The sequence below is a fragment of the Galeopterus variegatus genome, unplaced genomic scaffold, assembly GCF_000696425.1.
Source record: "Galeopterus variegatus unplaced genomic scaffold, G_variegatus-3.0.2 Scaffold645, whole genome shotgun sequence".
Classification (NCBI taxonomy): Eukaryota; Metazoa; Chordata; class Mammalia; order Dermoptera; family Cynocephalidae; genus Galeopterus; species Galeopterus variegatus.
In genome coordinates, this window is record NW_007726756.1 from 396163 (window position 1) to 413316 (window position 17154).

Here is a 17154-nt window from a genome sequence, read left to right on the forward strand (position 1 = left end):
CATAATTTGATAGTTTTATCTTACCAAAAAGAGTACAATATGAAACATGTTAGTAATAGGGTACCTTTGAATAACAATGGCAAAGGGAACAATGCTGAACGACAATCAACACTGTCTTTGATTTTAACTCCTTCCTCAAAAATCTCCCTAGAAGATTTTTTTAAAGGCACAAAACCACGATATGGAGAATAGGAGAGGACACAGTAACACTGGAATATTAAAAGCTAGAAAGCAAACAGAGGAACAGTACAGAATCTGACAAATCAGGAAAAGGCTAAATCCTAAATGAACATGAGAAAGCTATTAAACTACCTGATTTTGTATGTAAAAAATCACCAAAATATATAGGGGTTAGAAGCAGTAGGTGCTTCTGGAAGTGGCAGGTACAGTGTGTTAAACTTAAATAAGGAAGACTGGTTTAAAGTTTGCATAAGAAGCAACTAGACTGACCCCAATCATTTCCATCACTATGGGGAGCAACTGTCCCTGCTCCTCCCCAACCGTATTAAGCTGGGGCTTATTTGCTAGAGAGGGCCTCTAATCTGGGAGATACCAGCAATAGCTGAGGGCAGAAGTAAGCTACTTTAAGTAGGGGAGTTAGGAGAACATTTATATACTGAACCCTGAGACCTCCAAGCTCCTTTCCCCACTTGACTCTCAGAACTCTGGTAGACAGGACTTTACCTACAAGCAGAGATTAAAAGATTGGTTTCTGGGAAATCTAATCAGATAAAAAAGAAAGCCTTTAAAATGACCTAAATTCCTCAAAAAACCAGCAAAGCCACATTAATCTACATTAAGGACTTCAAATGACAAGCCCCACTCACCAATGCAGAGCCTCCCTTGCCAAGGATTACAGAGACTTCATTTCAGACGAGACTAAACCCAAAAACCCAAATTAGAGAAACAGGAAACAGTGGAAAAGAAACTTCAAGAAAGAAACTACAGGGTGAAGAAAAAATCTTTTAGCAAGTTTGGTGAAGGCTGAGAAAGTGATAAACAGAAAGTTCAACAACATAAAAAATTATAAGCTAAAACTATTAGATGAAAAAAGACAACAATAGATAATGACTAAAATTAAAAATCAAATAGTACAGGGGCCGGCCCGGTGGCGCACTGCTACAGTGCGCCGCTTGGGAGCGCGGCGGTGCTCCCGCCGAGGGTTCGGATCCCACATACAGACCAGCCGCTCACTGGCTGAGCGAGGTGCGGGCGCAACACCGAGGGTTGCGATCCCATTGCCGGTCCTGGTCCGGTACGGGCGCGACACTGAGGGTTGCGATCCGTTGCCGGTCATAAAAAAAAAAAAAAAATCAAATAGTACAGTAGTTCTCCCCTTATCCATGGTTTTGCTTTCTGGAGTTTCAGTTACCTATGATCACATGCGGTCTGATAATATTAAATGAAAACTGCCAGAAATAAACAACTCTTAAGTTTTAAACCATTCACCATTCTAAACTGACAAAATCTTGTGCCATTCTGCTCCATCCCACTCAGAATGTGAGCCATCCTTTTGTCCTGCGTATCCACATTGTATCTGCCCTGTATATGCCATCCACCTTTAGTCACTTAGTAGCTGCCTGGATATCTCAGTGCTGTGTTCAAATACTCTTATTTTACTTAATAATGGCCCCAAAGCACAAGAGAAGTGATGCTGGCAATTCAGGTATGCCAAAGAGAAGCTGTGAAGTGCTTCCTTTAAGTGAAAATGTGAAAGTTCTCAACTTCATAAGAAAAGAAAAACAATCATGTGCTAAGGTTGCTAAGATGTATGGTAGAATGAATCTTCTAGAAAAAAGTGAGGGGGGGGAATCCAACAGAGTAAAAAAAGAATACTCAAAGACTTTTCTTACTGGGAGAGATTTGGTACAGCAATTGTTTTCTGGCACTTATCCAGTCTTCAGGGTTTCTTTTAAAAATATTATTTTCCCTTTTGGTTTACTGACAAACAAGGAACACATCTGTGTGCTTATTATGCAAAAGCCAATGAGAGGTGATTACTTATGACTAAAGAAAGTCACCTGTTCACAATCAGAATTTGAACAATTTAAGAATTACTGCCTAATTTTTTTTTTTAAATAATGACAAGTCTTCTTTTAACTAAGTATATATAATAACCTAAGAATCTATATAGGCAAATAGTATTTCTGCATTTAAAGACCTATATATCATAGTGCTTCAGTAATTGAATTCCATCAATTATTAGAAACGCATTAAATTAATGAATAGTTTTTATATTGATGACAAACTATTTTAAACATAAAATATACTAAAAGGCATTTATTGAGGAGAACAGTGATAACTGGTCTTTGTTGTAAGGCATTGATTCTTTATCAATATAAATGGTTTCCAGTTAGTCACTGATGAGAAAGCAGCAATCAACATGAAAATATTTTGTCTTGATAAAATTACAAAATAAGGTATGACAAAAATCTTTATGGATTTCATACTTAGTTATATAACCTTAATGGCCATGGAGGGAAAAAAACCTTCACTTTATGACACCTATCACTTAAAAGTCTGCAATTGAGAGACCTCTAAAACTTGAATATTTTTCTAAGGTAGATAAAAGTTTTTATTCATACAATTTTGTTTTTGAATAATTAAATTGCCCAAGTCCAACCAAAAGAAAAAATAATATTCTATGCTTTTAGAGGACTTTTTGTGACATATCATATCAATATACGAAAGTGTTACTAAACAATAATTTAAGAACTGATTGGCCAGCTAAGAGAACATGTTTCCATGTTACCTTATCACTTACTCACTTACCTAAAATTTTTCACATGGTCTTCCACTCCAGAGAGACGAATTGAATGCTGCAGTGCATTCAGGTAAGTCAGGGCTTGTGTAGAGGATCCCCAGTTCACATCTGTGGGAAAATGGTGTTCATGAATATTAACAATCAATCAATAACCAATTTGAGACACAGAATTCATGCTTTCGTATTTAAAAAGTCAACTGCTAAAATAAACTCTTGTAACTTTCAACAGTTCAAGCAGGACATTAAGACTATGATAATCTAACTAAAATGGCATTTAAAGAAAAAATATAATTTAGAAAAGACTAAGATGTTAGGGCTGCAAGCATGCTGTGCATACAACTCAGAAGACTCACAAATAAAAAAAATATTTTCAAATTATTGTTTATGTAGCCAGAAGTCTAAAGAAAAAGGGGTAGATCTCTAATTGTCAAGAAGTACTATTTATAGCACTTAACTATTTAGGTTATTTAAACAAGAAAATTTCTTACTGAATAAACAACTTGGACATCAAATGATGATTTCAGACATCTGTTAACTTATAAACTTAATAGAAATGTTAGGTGCTTCTAAAATGGTTAAAATAGCATCTTCTCTATTTCTAGAGCCACCATTCTAATGCAGAATATCAACATATCATTTCTAGATTACAAATGTTTCCTCACAGTTACAAATTACAATATTGCGACTACTCTTTAATCTCTTCCTAATCCATTCTATTTCTTGTCAGATCTTTTTCTGTGTTACAAGTTACAACGCTGAATACTGGAACAATCCTAATATACTCTAGCATCATCATCTTATGTGGTGATATACCTAGCTATTATCAATATGACATATACTAGGTAATCACTAATCATTTCCCAGTTAAAGTATGTTTCTCCAATTTTCCATTGTACACAGTAACCTACTAGGAAAGACACTATGTCTTCTAATATTTTATGAGTTCCATGGTACTTACTACAGTTCTAAGACCACAGGAGATTATATACACATGCTTATTAGGCTAACAGCTACTACAATACTGCAAATCTGAATACTTTCAGACAATAATTTTAAAATACATTTTGAGTGCAACAGAAAGTTAATTATAAGAACTTACTTTTTCTTTTTTTTTACAAATAGAATTAGTTAAACTCAATTAATGGGTAAGAATGGTATTCCACAGAAATAAAAAGTCTTGAAGTAACTCTTTTATTAGAACTACACATATTTGACAAACCACCATCACCAAAATGAAAAACTACATGTATTGGGAAATAAAGTATTTTAGGTTTTACATGAAGTACCTTTCAAATAAACAAGAGAAGATACTCAAATATAAAAAATAACAAAGAACTTCCAAACGTTTTCTAGCTTGAAATACTAAATAGAAAAGGCCACTGACCTGGTTTTTTGTAGGTAACATATATATACAGCCCAAGGACTATCACATATGTTAGCAATGCAGCCCACCAATTAATGACAAACATCACTATGCAACAAAGAATTGCTCCAATTAGTGATATCCACATGTTGTAGTATTTGAATGCAGGACGCCATCCTAACAACAAAAAGAAAACAGATTAAAGTCACTCAGATACCTCATCTGTGGCTTTATTTTCTGGTGTTTAGCATGAGACATATCCATATTCTAATGAATATACAAAACATTCCAAACAAAATGTTCGTGAAAATCATTAAAAATTCATCCACTTGCTAGAAAAACTAAGAGTTGACTATAGAAATATATACCTTTCCCATTTAGTGAAGTATTTATTAATTGAGCCCGCTCTAAAACATATTGAAGACCATGTTTTTAAATGTTCATTGATAGGTAGTAGTTCCATAGCCAAAAATATTTTAAAAAATCATTTCAACAAAACTTATATTTTTAAAGTAAAAACTGAAGCTAAAATGTTTTGTGTCCAAAGTTCCCATATTTTATCTTTCCTGTTCTGAGAGACTTTTAGATTTTTAGAAGAAATGATGCTTTTGTTCCTTCATTTCCTTCCTTCCCTGATTTCCACCTGTTGTCATAGTTTGTAACAAAAGTCCCATATACTTTTTCTGTTGATAGAGACCTCCTCTGTTAGAATTCCACAGAACTCTTTGTATGAAAAACATCTTTGGATAGGTAAACTATATCATAACAGTGTTCTTAGGACTGAAATAGAAATCAGCTAAACAGTGAAAAACATTTTAAAACACAGTAAAATAATTCTTTCACAGTGTTAGAATTAGATATTAATACTATCTTAAATGCTTTGAAGACAAGAAACTAAGTATTACCAGTGAACTTCATGATAAAGAAATCTTTGAAGAATTAACTGTAAAAGTAGACTGAGCTCATCCCACACATCAATCTTTTAAGATGTGTCAAAGTTCTCTTAGAAATTAGACTAATACATCAACAAAACATTTTTAAAAAGTAAAATCACCTGGAGATTTTGCAAGTGATGCATGGAATACTGAAAAATTGATCAATGCATACGATGCAAGGAAGAAGTTAGAGATAATTGGAGCAATAACATTCAGTTCAGCTGCAAAAGAAATGAGACAAATTTATTGACATATTAGACATTTTTCAACCATAAAATTATAGATAATAGCACAATGAACACTCATTCAGATTTAATAAATATTTATACTTTTCCATTTATGCTTAATATACTTTACTTTTCAGAAATTAAACCTTATGTACAGAGTTTAAATTCCCTTCATATCTCACTATTTCAAACTTGATGCATTCTTTCCAATCATATTATGTAGTTTTACTACACATATACAGTCCATAAGCATTATACAGTAGAAGGTGTTTTAAAAGTTATATAAATAATACCATATTATATATGTATCACTCTGTAATTTTGTTTTACATTGATTATATTTAAAATTCAGCTATATTGATATATGAAGACCAAGTTTATTCACTGTTTTTACTGCTGCATATTATTCTGCAGTTTCATTCTTCTGTTGATTTAGGTTGCTTCCATTTTTCCCTATTACAATTAGTGATACTAAAAATATTCTTGCATAAGGCTCATTTGGGCATGTATGTGAGTCTCTCTAGGGTACATACCTAGAAAGAGAACTCCTTGATCATGGAAAACTTTACTAGACACTACCAACTTCTGCAAAAGTAGCTACACCAAATACACACCTACCTACATTACCTAAGAGTTAGTTTTCACAAAGCCCCACGACACTTGGTGGTATCATCCGACTCTTAATGTCAACTAATCTAAGAGGTTAGACGAAATTCTTTAAACTTAAAAGTCCAATGTCATCTTCAGTGGAAGACTGTTATCTCACTTGTGATCAGAGGCAAAAGTGTCAAAAAAAGATCAGCAGAGGTACTACCTTCATGGGGAACACTGGAATCCTCTTCCTTATGCTATTATCATATTTGTTTTCGAGAAAAGAACCTAGGAGATCTCCCTAGCCCTAACGGGGGATTTAGTAAAGATAATAACTTTAGCAAATATGTATTGCATGCTACTGGTTGCAGCACTTTATAAACATTCTTGTCTGATAACAAAGGAACTAATTTAGTATACCAAACAGTCCACTAATAACTTAATAATTCAATGTTTAGAGCTAATACTATAAATGCACCAAAATCTACGTTAACACACCATTTATATAACTAACCAATTAAGATAAATCCAAGTGCAATTAAGAATGTTAAGATGTAGCCACGAAGAGGTTCATTATTTTTTCCATAACCTTTAGCAAACATCTGGAAAGCTGGGTAGATGTTGTCCTTACATAGAGCCTAATGAAGAAATGCAAATATTAAAATAAAATATATTAAAATTAGACATGCAGATTTGCTTTCAGTTACAACAGATTAATCAGAAATAAAACCCAAATTTCTAACCCCTGGTCCTCTTTCTCTCCTGTCTCGCACTGCTTCACCTATAAACTATAAAGGAGATTCAAACATTTCAAACAGCTGGTTTAGAATACTGCTGAAGGGGGAGGGGAATAAGGGGTTAGCGAAAACCTGGTGAAGTGCCACAAAAAGTGATTACATGGTATAATGCTGAATGTACTAATTATCCTGATTTGAGCATCACATATTGCACACAGGTATTAATATCTAATGCTGTACCCCACAGATTAGTATAATCTTTATGTTTCAATAAAATAAATAAATAAAAGAATATTCTGAAGATTTTATCCATCTTCCCCCAACCTCATATTGAAATTCCTTTATTTCTGAAGATGATATCACAGAAGCAGGCAGACAAATAAAAGCAAGCTAGAAGCCTGAAAATATGAAACAGGTGATCTATTTTAAGAAAACCAAGTCCAGATCCTAACTTAACCAGATAAAAATCCTAATTATAAAACTTAACCACTTTACTTAAAACATTACTGAATATTGTTTTAAGAGAGATATTCTACCTTTTACCATATTCAGTGGCTATAACTAAAACATTAAGAACAAGGCTCCAGAATCAACACTCCAAATCCAAAAATTTGTTTGACTTAGTAATAAAAAGTATTTCTTAATTGGTATCAGCTGTTTAATGCTCATTAAAGGGAGATCATGTCTATCTATTCATCATTACACCCTGAGCAGCTAACACAATGAGTGACACACATTCGGTATTCAAATATTTGTAAAATAAAACACTTAGGTTGGCATCATGCTGGTTGGAACTAGATACTACATCTGATTTATGATCTTACACTGCAATCCTAATCCCTAGAAAGACATCTTGAAGATTTATAAGTATATCAAAAAAGCAAAAAATCAATCATCACTTATACAAAGACAATTCAAGGACTACATCTTGAGAGTAGGTAAATGCATAAATTTGACATAAATATACAAAGTCACATTCATATACATAAAACCAAATATACCCATCTTGATATATGTGCATGTGTATATATCATATACATATATGAAGTTGACAGAAGCAAATAATTTGAAAATAGCAATCCCAAATAGAAAGGTATTACCCTAACTTCCCCTTTAGTAAAGACTACAAAATAAAAATATGTACCTGAAATATTTTGGGAGCACTCACAAGGGATGCCAGTGCTGAAGAAAGAGTAGCTGAAAAGATACCTGCAGAAATTAATGGTGCAAATCCTGACACCATGCTCATTACCTTAAATAAAAGCAACAAAAATGGAAAAATAAGTCTTACAATTTCTAAAAAACACAATATTATGTAGTCACATCTTAATTATTCTAATAATGGAGACTAATTCTGGGGATAATTTGATATGTGCATTACAAATTTCTGAAACAGATTTACTACCTTAAAAAGATCTTTTCATTTTGTAAAATTTCAAACATACACAATGACAGAGAGAACAGTATAATGAACTGCCAAGTATCCATCACCCAGTTTCAACAATGATCAATTTGTGGCCAATCCCTGTTAAGATAGTAATATGATTATGTTTTTGTTTTTTTTAAAGAGCCTTTTAGAGCTAAAGGCTCTTTAAAAAAAATGTAGAAATATTTCCAGATAAAAGGATATAATATAAAGTCTAGGGTTTGTCCAAATAATCTGGGATGTAGGGAATTATAAATGAAACAAAATTAGCCAGGCACTGATAACTGATGAAGCTGGGCAATATGTACATTAGGTATGTTATAATGCTGTCTCTGTGTACACGTTCAAACACTTCCCTATAAAAACTTTATTTTTTTAACAACAAAAAAGGATTGATTACTTAGATCATGAGAAGACAATCAGATAAATCCAAAATGAGGGACACAATGTAAGATAACTCGATGGGACTGTTAAAAATGCCACTGATAAGATTAAGATGGGCTAGGAACTCCCCTAGATTAAGGGATTTTAAAATGAATCGAAACTAAATGCCATGTGTGATCCTAGATTGGATATTGGTGCCAGGAAAAATAGGTATAAAGGATATCACTGGGACAAGTGGGGAAATATAAACATGGAAACATGTTTAGACAACAGTATTTCATCACTATTAAATTTCTTAAGTGGGATAACTATATTGTGCTTGCAAAGAATGTCTTAAATACTTCAACCCGACTGTCATGTCCTAATGTCTATGCCTTATTCCATTATGATTGAGGAGAAAAATAATACACATACAAACACACACACACACACACACACAAATAAAGCAAATAGGTCAGAATATAAACAATAGGCACACAGGTATTCATTGCACAGTTCCTTCTGTATCTTCGAAATTTGTCAAAATAGGAAATTGAGGTGGAATTGTTTGGTGGATTCAGGTACTGTCAGCTTGATCTATCCATTATAAATTTCCCAGCAGTGAACGGTGATCAACACCTAGATACAGTATTTCATTAGGGGAATTTACCTTTCACTTATATCGACGAAAAACATATGAAATGAGACCCAGGGGATAAGGAGATAAGGTTTTAAGCCATTTATGACTATCACACACTTGACTAATTTAATAGTTTAAACCAGATATAAAGTTAGCTGTGGACACAACGGCTAGGCCATGATGCATAAGCTTGATTTCATATGTACCTAAACCACTGTACTTTGCTTAAATAGGCTTTCCCTGTATCTTCCAGTAGACTTAAGAAATGTACTTTTCATATTTAACCCTGTTTTAATAAATATTAGCATTGACTTCTCTGAGAAGGTTGGGGAGAAAAAGACTTGGAAAGATGATTTTCCGTTCAGCCCTTTAATAACAATTTAGTAGTTACATATATGCCATGCATTTTTCATAGTCATTACACTTTGCACAGTATTTAATACTAGATTATCTAGCATTGCCAACCCTATCTTTAGGTAGGTAGATTGGAAAGGACAGATAAGATGAGCAAAGATAAAAATAAATAGACCTGATTTCTGCTGTATATACTTATCAGATTACATAAAATTCCACACCTGTCTGTAATGATCTTAAGGTTAAATTACGACAGAGGAGATAAATGAAGAAACAAGTGGATAACAGAATGAATGATACGTACTACATTGCTGGATTAAAGCAAAACTGACATTACCAAAATTACATGTAACTATACCATTCATCTTTCATGGTGAGGACACAACTACATTTTCCCTTCTTCCATCAGCTCTGAATTAAGGAAATGCTCAGCACCTGGAAATACTACACTTTAGGGCCTACTAGGTTTTGTGCTTTCTCATAATATTTATTTAATAACCTCTGCACTTCCCAATATTTACTGGTAAAATATGAGTAACAAGGGTAATATATTAAATGCAAATAATGGTAATTACCAGTGTTGTCCACAATATATAGTGAAAACAAAGATGGAAAAAAAGGTCTTTTCTCTAGTGAGGGGGGAAAAAAGGCAAAAGTCTAATAAAAAGGTAGCAAGTAAACAAAATGAATGGTCAGATTTTATGTGGGGTGTGTGTGTTGAAGACGATTTGAAGTTCAAGAATATCTTCATGAAACTGGGTCTCCTTGAAGGCAGAAGGATTTGGACATGTAAAACTAAAAAGCAGGCGCCTCCCAACCAGAGAGAAGCATTGAATAAAAGAAGAGAATAGGGTAAGCATGTATGTATATGTATACAAACACACCATTATGAAGTCCCGTATGAATAGAAGGCAGTGGGATTTAACATATAAAGGGCTTTGGCAGAATAAAGCAGCTCACATTTTCTTTATTAGGCAATGGTGAGTCAAAGGTTTCAGAAGACACTAAAATGTAGAAATATAATAAGACTATATATAAAATTAAAAATTTAAGACTAACAAGATAGCCAAAATAACTTTATTCCCCGAAGTATGAAAAGTCAATACATGTAAAACAGCATTAAGAAGTGTGACTTGTATAGATTTTATGATGAAGACTCCCAACTTATATACCTCTTAGTTATGTTCTGTCCACCATTCTTCATTCTCCAAATGACAAGGTATTTATATTTTTACAAGATTTCCCTCCTATTTTGTATTGCTTACAAAGCATTTTTTAAATTAGAAAAGCAGCTTTACCTATACCAAACTTCTTTGCTTGAATGGGTTTATACTAAACTTTATAAAGACAATATACTTTTGTATTTTAAGGTAACAAGACAGAAATCTGACTGGCATTTTCAGTCACTGGGCAGAGACCAACATTTGTGCCTTTCATACACAGTATCAATGTCAGAAAAGGCCTGAATCATTAGCTGGACTTGAATACTTTCTTTCATTCCTTCAGTTTTGCCTAGTCTTGTGACTAGAAAACCTAAACTTCTGTTACATAATTGGTTCAATATTTATAACCACTGAAAGTACAGACAATTGCTTAAAATCATGCAGTAGAAAAAAAATAATGCGATTAAAAATTTTAGTTAAATTTTATTATAAAATTTACACATTTTATATAAAATATGCATTGAATTCTAAATACATTAAATCATCAATTATTCTGTTTATTATGTTTTTACAATACTGGAAAAATATTGGAAAGCAAAATTTTTATTTTTCACTTGGAATCAGCAGAACCACATATTCTATAAATGTACCACAGGGTATTTTAATCTCTTGAATCCACACCTTTGTGTTCTTCATTTTACCATCCTAGGACTTAAGAACTTTCAAAATTATCCTGATTCATTTTAGTAAATTCTTTTCCCCTTCTATAATCTTTTCAGTTTCTAAAAACCCACAGATTTGACAGACTAAAATTTCATTTCACTTTCAATACCCTAATAGAGGTATAAACAGCAGAACTGATAATCTCCAAATACTTGACAACACTAATCTTTACGCAGTTCATATGTTTTGAAAGTTTCAAGACTCCATTACTAAATTCTATTATTAATGGTAGTTCAGTAAAGTATGACTTAACGTGAACCATATCTAATAAAGTAACACTACTGATTCTAATCAATATTTTTTTAAAAGAACAAGTATGTATAAAGAAATTATAGGGACACCACTAACTAGAAACTAAACTCATTTCAATAAGTATGGATTTAAATTACTAAAAATAAAAGAAATACTTAGGTATAAATCTAACAAAATGTGTACAGAACTCATATGCTGAAAAATACTCACAGCTGATGAAAAAAACAATATATAAATGGTGAAGCATACTGTTCATGGATTAGAACATTCAACAAAGTAAAACATGTCAATTCTCTACAAACTGATATACAAGTTTAATACAATTACTATCAAAATACCCACAAGACTTTTTGATAAACACAAGGTTATTCTAAAATTTTATATGAAAAGTCAAAGAAACTAAATAGCTAAAACAATTTTGAAAAAGGACAATGTGAGAGGAATTAATCTACCTGACGTCAAAGACTTAATATATAACTACAGTAATTATGAATACATAACATTGGTGGAGGTATAGACATAAAGATCAATGGTACAGAATAGAGAATCCAGAAATAGACCCACACAAATATGATCATGTGTGAGATGCTTCCAATGCTTCCTTGTTTTCTGAAGCAGTATACTCATATACTATACATATGATACTTGATTTTATACTACATAAGAGGGTACTTCAAAACGTTCATGGAAAAATAGAATTAAAAAACAGTATAAAACTTCCTTGAACTTTCTGAAGTACCCTTGCATACACACACTATATTCTATATAAAAGTGTTGCCTTCAGGGGCCCTTTTCACCTCAGGTTTCATCTTTTCATATTTTTCTGTTTGCCCTATTCTCTACAGTTTTTCTGGGTATAAATTAACAACAGTCCTCCCTTCTAAGTTATGGCTATATTCTGAATGGTCAGATTGATAACACTCTGACCCCTAGATAAATAAGGAATGTCTGTATAATATAAATTCAATGCTCACCTGGAAGTTATTCATTAGGCCAAAGGAACAAGGACTGCTTTCACAAGATGAAAAGTCAAAGTTTAATTTGCAGGCCACAGAAGTACAGTTTGTTAGCTCTGTTACAATAGTGTCATTAATGTTCCCCGTAGCATCACGAACAACACAAGAACCTGAAGCACAAGTCACAATGAGAATAATATAGCTCACAGCTATGTGCATTTCAAAATTATTATATATACTCATAAAGAAATCAAAATACTCATTGTATATATACTCACAATAGGATACACTGTATTTGCGACTAAGACAGCTTTACTTTGAACAGAATTTGGAAAGCATTGTGATCCTCAATATTTAAGTAGTGAAACTGGACCTTTTATAAAGAGTAATATTTACACAAACACACTTAAAAACCTTGTAAATATAGTTGTGGAAAATAGTATATTAGAAAAACTATTTCCTAGCCTATTTGGTTAAGATGTCCTTAAGCAAATATAAAAACACTGTACTGAAAGAATTCCAAATGGCAAAAGTGTCTTCCTATACTGCAAATATTTTATACTTAAATGTGACTAAAGATAAGTCTTCAGGTAATACCAATCTACTGTGAGAGAAAACAATTTGAATATTAATAAGTTATAATTCAATATAAATCTTTGTCTCAAATACGATTACCCTGACAATAAAAAAATATATGCTATCTAAGATTCACTTGAACATAACCAGCCCATAGGGCAGAGTCATTGGGTATAGATGAAACAAGATTAACCATTACCATTAACCATGTATTTTGGCTAACTTTTTTGAAGCTGAGTGAGTTATATTGGGTTCGGTAGGAAATTCTATTTTTGTGTAAAACTGAAAATTTCCATAATGAAACATTTAAAAAGCACTTCATTACTTAGAATAAAAACAGTAATTACCATTCCTTACACTTTACATATTTTTATTTTCTGAGCATTTTTACAGTATCATATCATCATATATGGGATAAAAATTATGGGCATTACAGTAAAACCTGAACAATAAGCAGAAAACTAAGGTTGAGAGGGGAAAATATTTTAATGACTAGACAGACTACACACAGTTCTTTACTCTTCAATTTCTTCATCTATCATTCAAAGCAGTGTTCGCAAAATCATGTTTCCATAAAGGTACCTCTGAAACCAACAGAAGATGGGGGGGGAGCAGAGCCTAGTGACTCCCATCAGCCCGAAAGCAGCTATGCTTTCAAGTGCCTCATATTCCAATGTTCTCTACCTGCAGTTCTTTGGAGAAAAAAGATTCCATTGCTTTGAACTAGTAACAATCACTGGTATGGAGGATGTCTTCACTGGCCCAGCTACTGAACATCAGGGAGAAGGGGCTATTCTTATTGCTCCAAAGTAGTGTAGACAGAATGAAATGAGTATGAGGGGCCAGCAATTTTAGAGGGTCAGATAAAAACAGAAAATGTTTATCTGCTATAACAAACTATTTTACAAGTTGAAACATAATCAGCTATATCATTCTTTAAATTTTCTTTAGCTAGCTTATATATAATGTATACAAGCATGCTAGGAACTTTCAAGGGAACACAAATATATTTTGCCAAGTGCATATATATATATGAAATTAATTTGTTTTTTCAAAATGAATTTCAGAGATTTATGTAGGAATTGTAAGGATAAATAAAACCTAAATTTCTTTTTAAATGCCTATTCAGCTCCCCAGGATAATACTGATTATTAGCATTTCTAACTCTTGTTTAGTGAAATTTCAAAATTACATTTAAGCAAATAGCAGCAGTTTGTAAATATAGTTCTGTCATCACTTCCCCAAAAATCAGTGAATATAGTGCAAAAATGAAATTTCTTACTGAAATAAAATGGAATCTTCATATTGTGTAGTCTATGAATTTGTAATTTGTAATTCCTTTGATTGGTATTAAATAAGATTGACTTTTCTATTATGTTTAAGAAAATTAACTGAAAAATTTGACATTTAGAGTTTAGACATTAAAAATAATACTTACGTTTCAAGAACATATACTTTCTGGATAAAGTATACAGTTTCGTGAAAGTGTAATAAACACTAGAATTTATCTATAGTCACTGCATGCAACTTGTATGTAAATTAATAATAATTAAACTAACCAGTTTTCTGAACCAGATTGTTTCAGCAAATTTTAAAAGCCTACATCGTAAATAACCTTTAAAGACTATTTAGTAAGACTATTTATTTAGAAAGACTTCAATAGAAAACTTTTCATTCTATTTAATATATTCTGTTCTTCAAAATCAGTGTTTTTATATCGAAAAAGAAAAGGCAATCATTGCTTAATGGCCTTGAAACAATCTTCATATAATAAAATTATATGAAGATAAAAATAAGCACAATTAACAAAAATACTGAGAAATTTGTAAAGATCAGAGAATAAAATTCAATTGCTTCTACACATGAATTACATTTTCAATAAATATATCTCAGTGAAATTTAAGAGTTTACAGACACAATTCTACATAATTAAAAAAATTTTTTTTTGTGGCTGGCTGGTAGAAGGATCTAATCCTAGACCTTGGTAGTATTAACAACACACTCTAACCAAACGAGTTAAGTGGCCAGCCCAATTTTAATTAATTTTCTAATTTACTATAAGTAATAAAAATCCTTGAGCAGATACAATAAAGCATTTGGTGATTTAGATAATGTCTATAAAAGACACTACTAGATTCCTTAAAAGCATTTTTAAATTATAATAAGCAACTCCATGCCTTTTTATCAAAATATTTCCGAATTTAAAAGTCAGAAAATATCATGAAAATATTTATAGTAGGTACACATCATAAAATTTCTGAAACACAAAGAAATGTAAGGCTATTTACCTACAGATACTGCAATTCCTACATAAACCATTGTAGTAATTAAAATGGCTAAGAGTGTTCCTTTTGGTATGGCTGACTGAGGATCCTAGAAGACAAGAAAAAAAATTTTAAGTCTATCTTTAAAACTAAACATACATGTACCGCTTTTTACATATAATTGATATAGTACTTCATAATACTTACTGCAAGATCACCTGATATATTTGCTCCAGCCAGAATACCAGTGGCAGCAGGAAAAAAGATGGCAAATACAGAAAAAAAAGTCTCTTCATCTCGAAAATCTGGTCCAAAGTTCTCATTAAATATTTCATCTGCATAAACAAAATATTTTTAGCAATTAATAGCAGATTAGACCCTAATAATCTAGGACAGAGTAATTGGTATATATGATTTCTAACTTTTCTTTAGTTCAAGCAACTGGTAAATTCTTACATATTTCTCAATTTATTATGTGTTCCTCTTTTCTTACATGAGGGAATGGTTTACAATCAATATGATGATTTGATCTAAATCATGTTTCAATTTTTTTGTATACTTTACTAATTGTGTTTCAAGAGCTTCTGACTTGATTATCACTAAACCAAATGTAAATCAAAGTGTGGATAACCCCCTCAATCTCGGAGGTCAGAGAAATAAAAAAGAAGGTAAGGAGACAAAAAGAACGCCCATACTAATCTGTAACCTTTTTAAAAATATATATATCTTCCAACTTAATATTATCTGCATAGACTTTGGTCCACAGCTTTCTCTATTGCCTAATGGTAACCTATTTGGTTTTCGAGGCTGTTCATCAGGCTGCCAGATAATTTTAGCTAAGGCACCCTAAATAAAGATCCTTTCCATTTCAATGATAATGAAACCTTCAGCTAGTCCTACTGTTTTCATCTACTCTGAAAGACAGGTCCTGACACTCAAACAACAAACTGTCATTTACCCATCCAACCAATTCAGTATTTTGAGTCTCTACCATATGCCAGGTCCTATACTAGAGCTATCTAGAATCTCAAAGTACAAGATGAACAAGTTGAACATGGTTCCTGCCTTTATGGAACTTAAGAGCCTCAATGGGCAGCTACAGAATAAAGAAACAGGTCATTATAAACAACGGTAAATATACTGATAGAAACAGGGAGTTGTGATAACGAATAAAAGAGAGAGAATCTAATTCGATGTGGTTATAGAAGGCTAAAGTGATATAACTAAGAAAATATTAGTTAAGCTGAGACTTTACTGAGCCAGAATCAGCCATGTGATGATCCAGGAAAAGAGTGAACCAGGAATAAGTCTCAACCAGTATAAACTTCAAGGTAGGAAAAGACATAGCTCTTTTGAAGAACTAAGGTAAAGCTCTTATAGTAAGGGAGAGAATGAAATGAGATTGGAGAGATCAGCAGAGATCAGATTATACAAAATTTTATAGAAGTTTAAATTTAATCCTAAATAAAATGATACGCCAAGATAGGGTCAGAAACATGCAAATGACATGTTGTGACTAACTGTGTGGAGAATGGACCAGAGAGGTCAACATCTGAAGCAGGGAGACCAATTAGAGGTTGTGGCAATGGTTTAATCTAAAGATGGAATGGGGGGGAGCAAGATGGCGACGGGTATGGAGTGAGCGTGCCAGAGGACAGAGCGAGCCTGTTAAGTGTGCGCTGTGCTGCCAGAGTACTATTTGCATTTCCAAGAGCAACAAAAAACAAATAAATCACTGATCAACTAATCTACAACGAAAAAAAGCAACTACATTCTCGAGGTTTTAGGGCCGATGCAAAAGAAGATTCCTGAGAGCGCCC

The 17154-nt window shown here is 32.5% G+C and overlaps 1 protein-coding gene across 1 annotated transcript in view; it reads right to left on the bottom strand.

The window, feature by feature from the left end:
• Positions 1-17154, bottom strand: part of SLC12A2 (solute carrier family 12 (sodium/potassium/chloride transporter), member 2) — a 175076-nt gene that overhangs the window by 32289 nt on the left and 125633 nt on the right. Inside the window, exons 9-16 of the mRNA XM_008570930.1 lie at positions 15542-15669; positions 15359-15443; positions 12513-12664; positions 7762-7869; positions 6395-6518; positions 5182-5283; positions 4149-4304; positions 2773-2872 (exon numbers count right to left, since the gene is read on the bottom strand). Of these exons, the coding sequence (XP_008569152.1) occupies positions 2773-2872; positions 4149-4304; positions 5182-5283; positions 6395-6518; positions 7762-7869; positions 12513-12664; positions 15359-15443; positions 15542-15669 (955 nt within the window). The remainder of the gene's footprint in view (positions 1-2772; positions 2873-4148; positions 4305-5181; positions 5284-6394; positions 6519-7761; positions 7870-12512; positions 12665-15358; positions 15444-15541; positions 15670-17154) is intronic.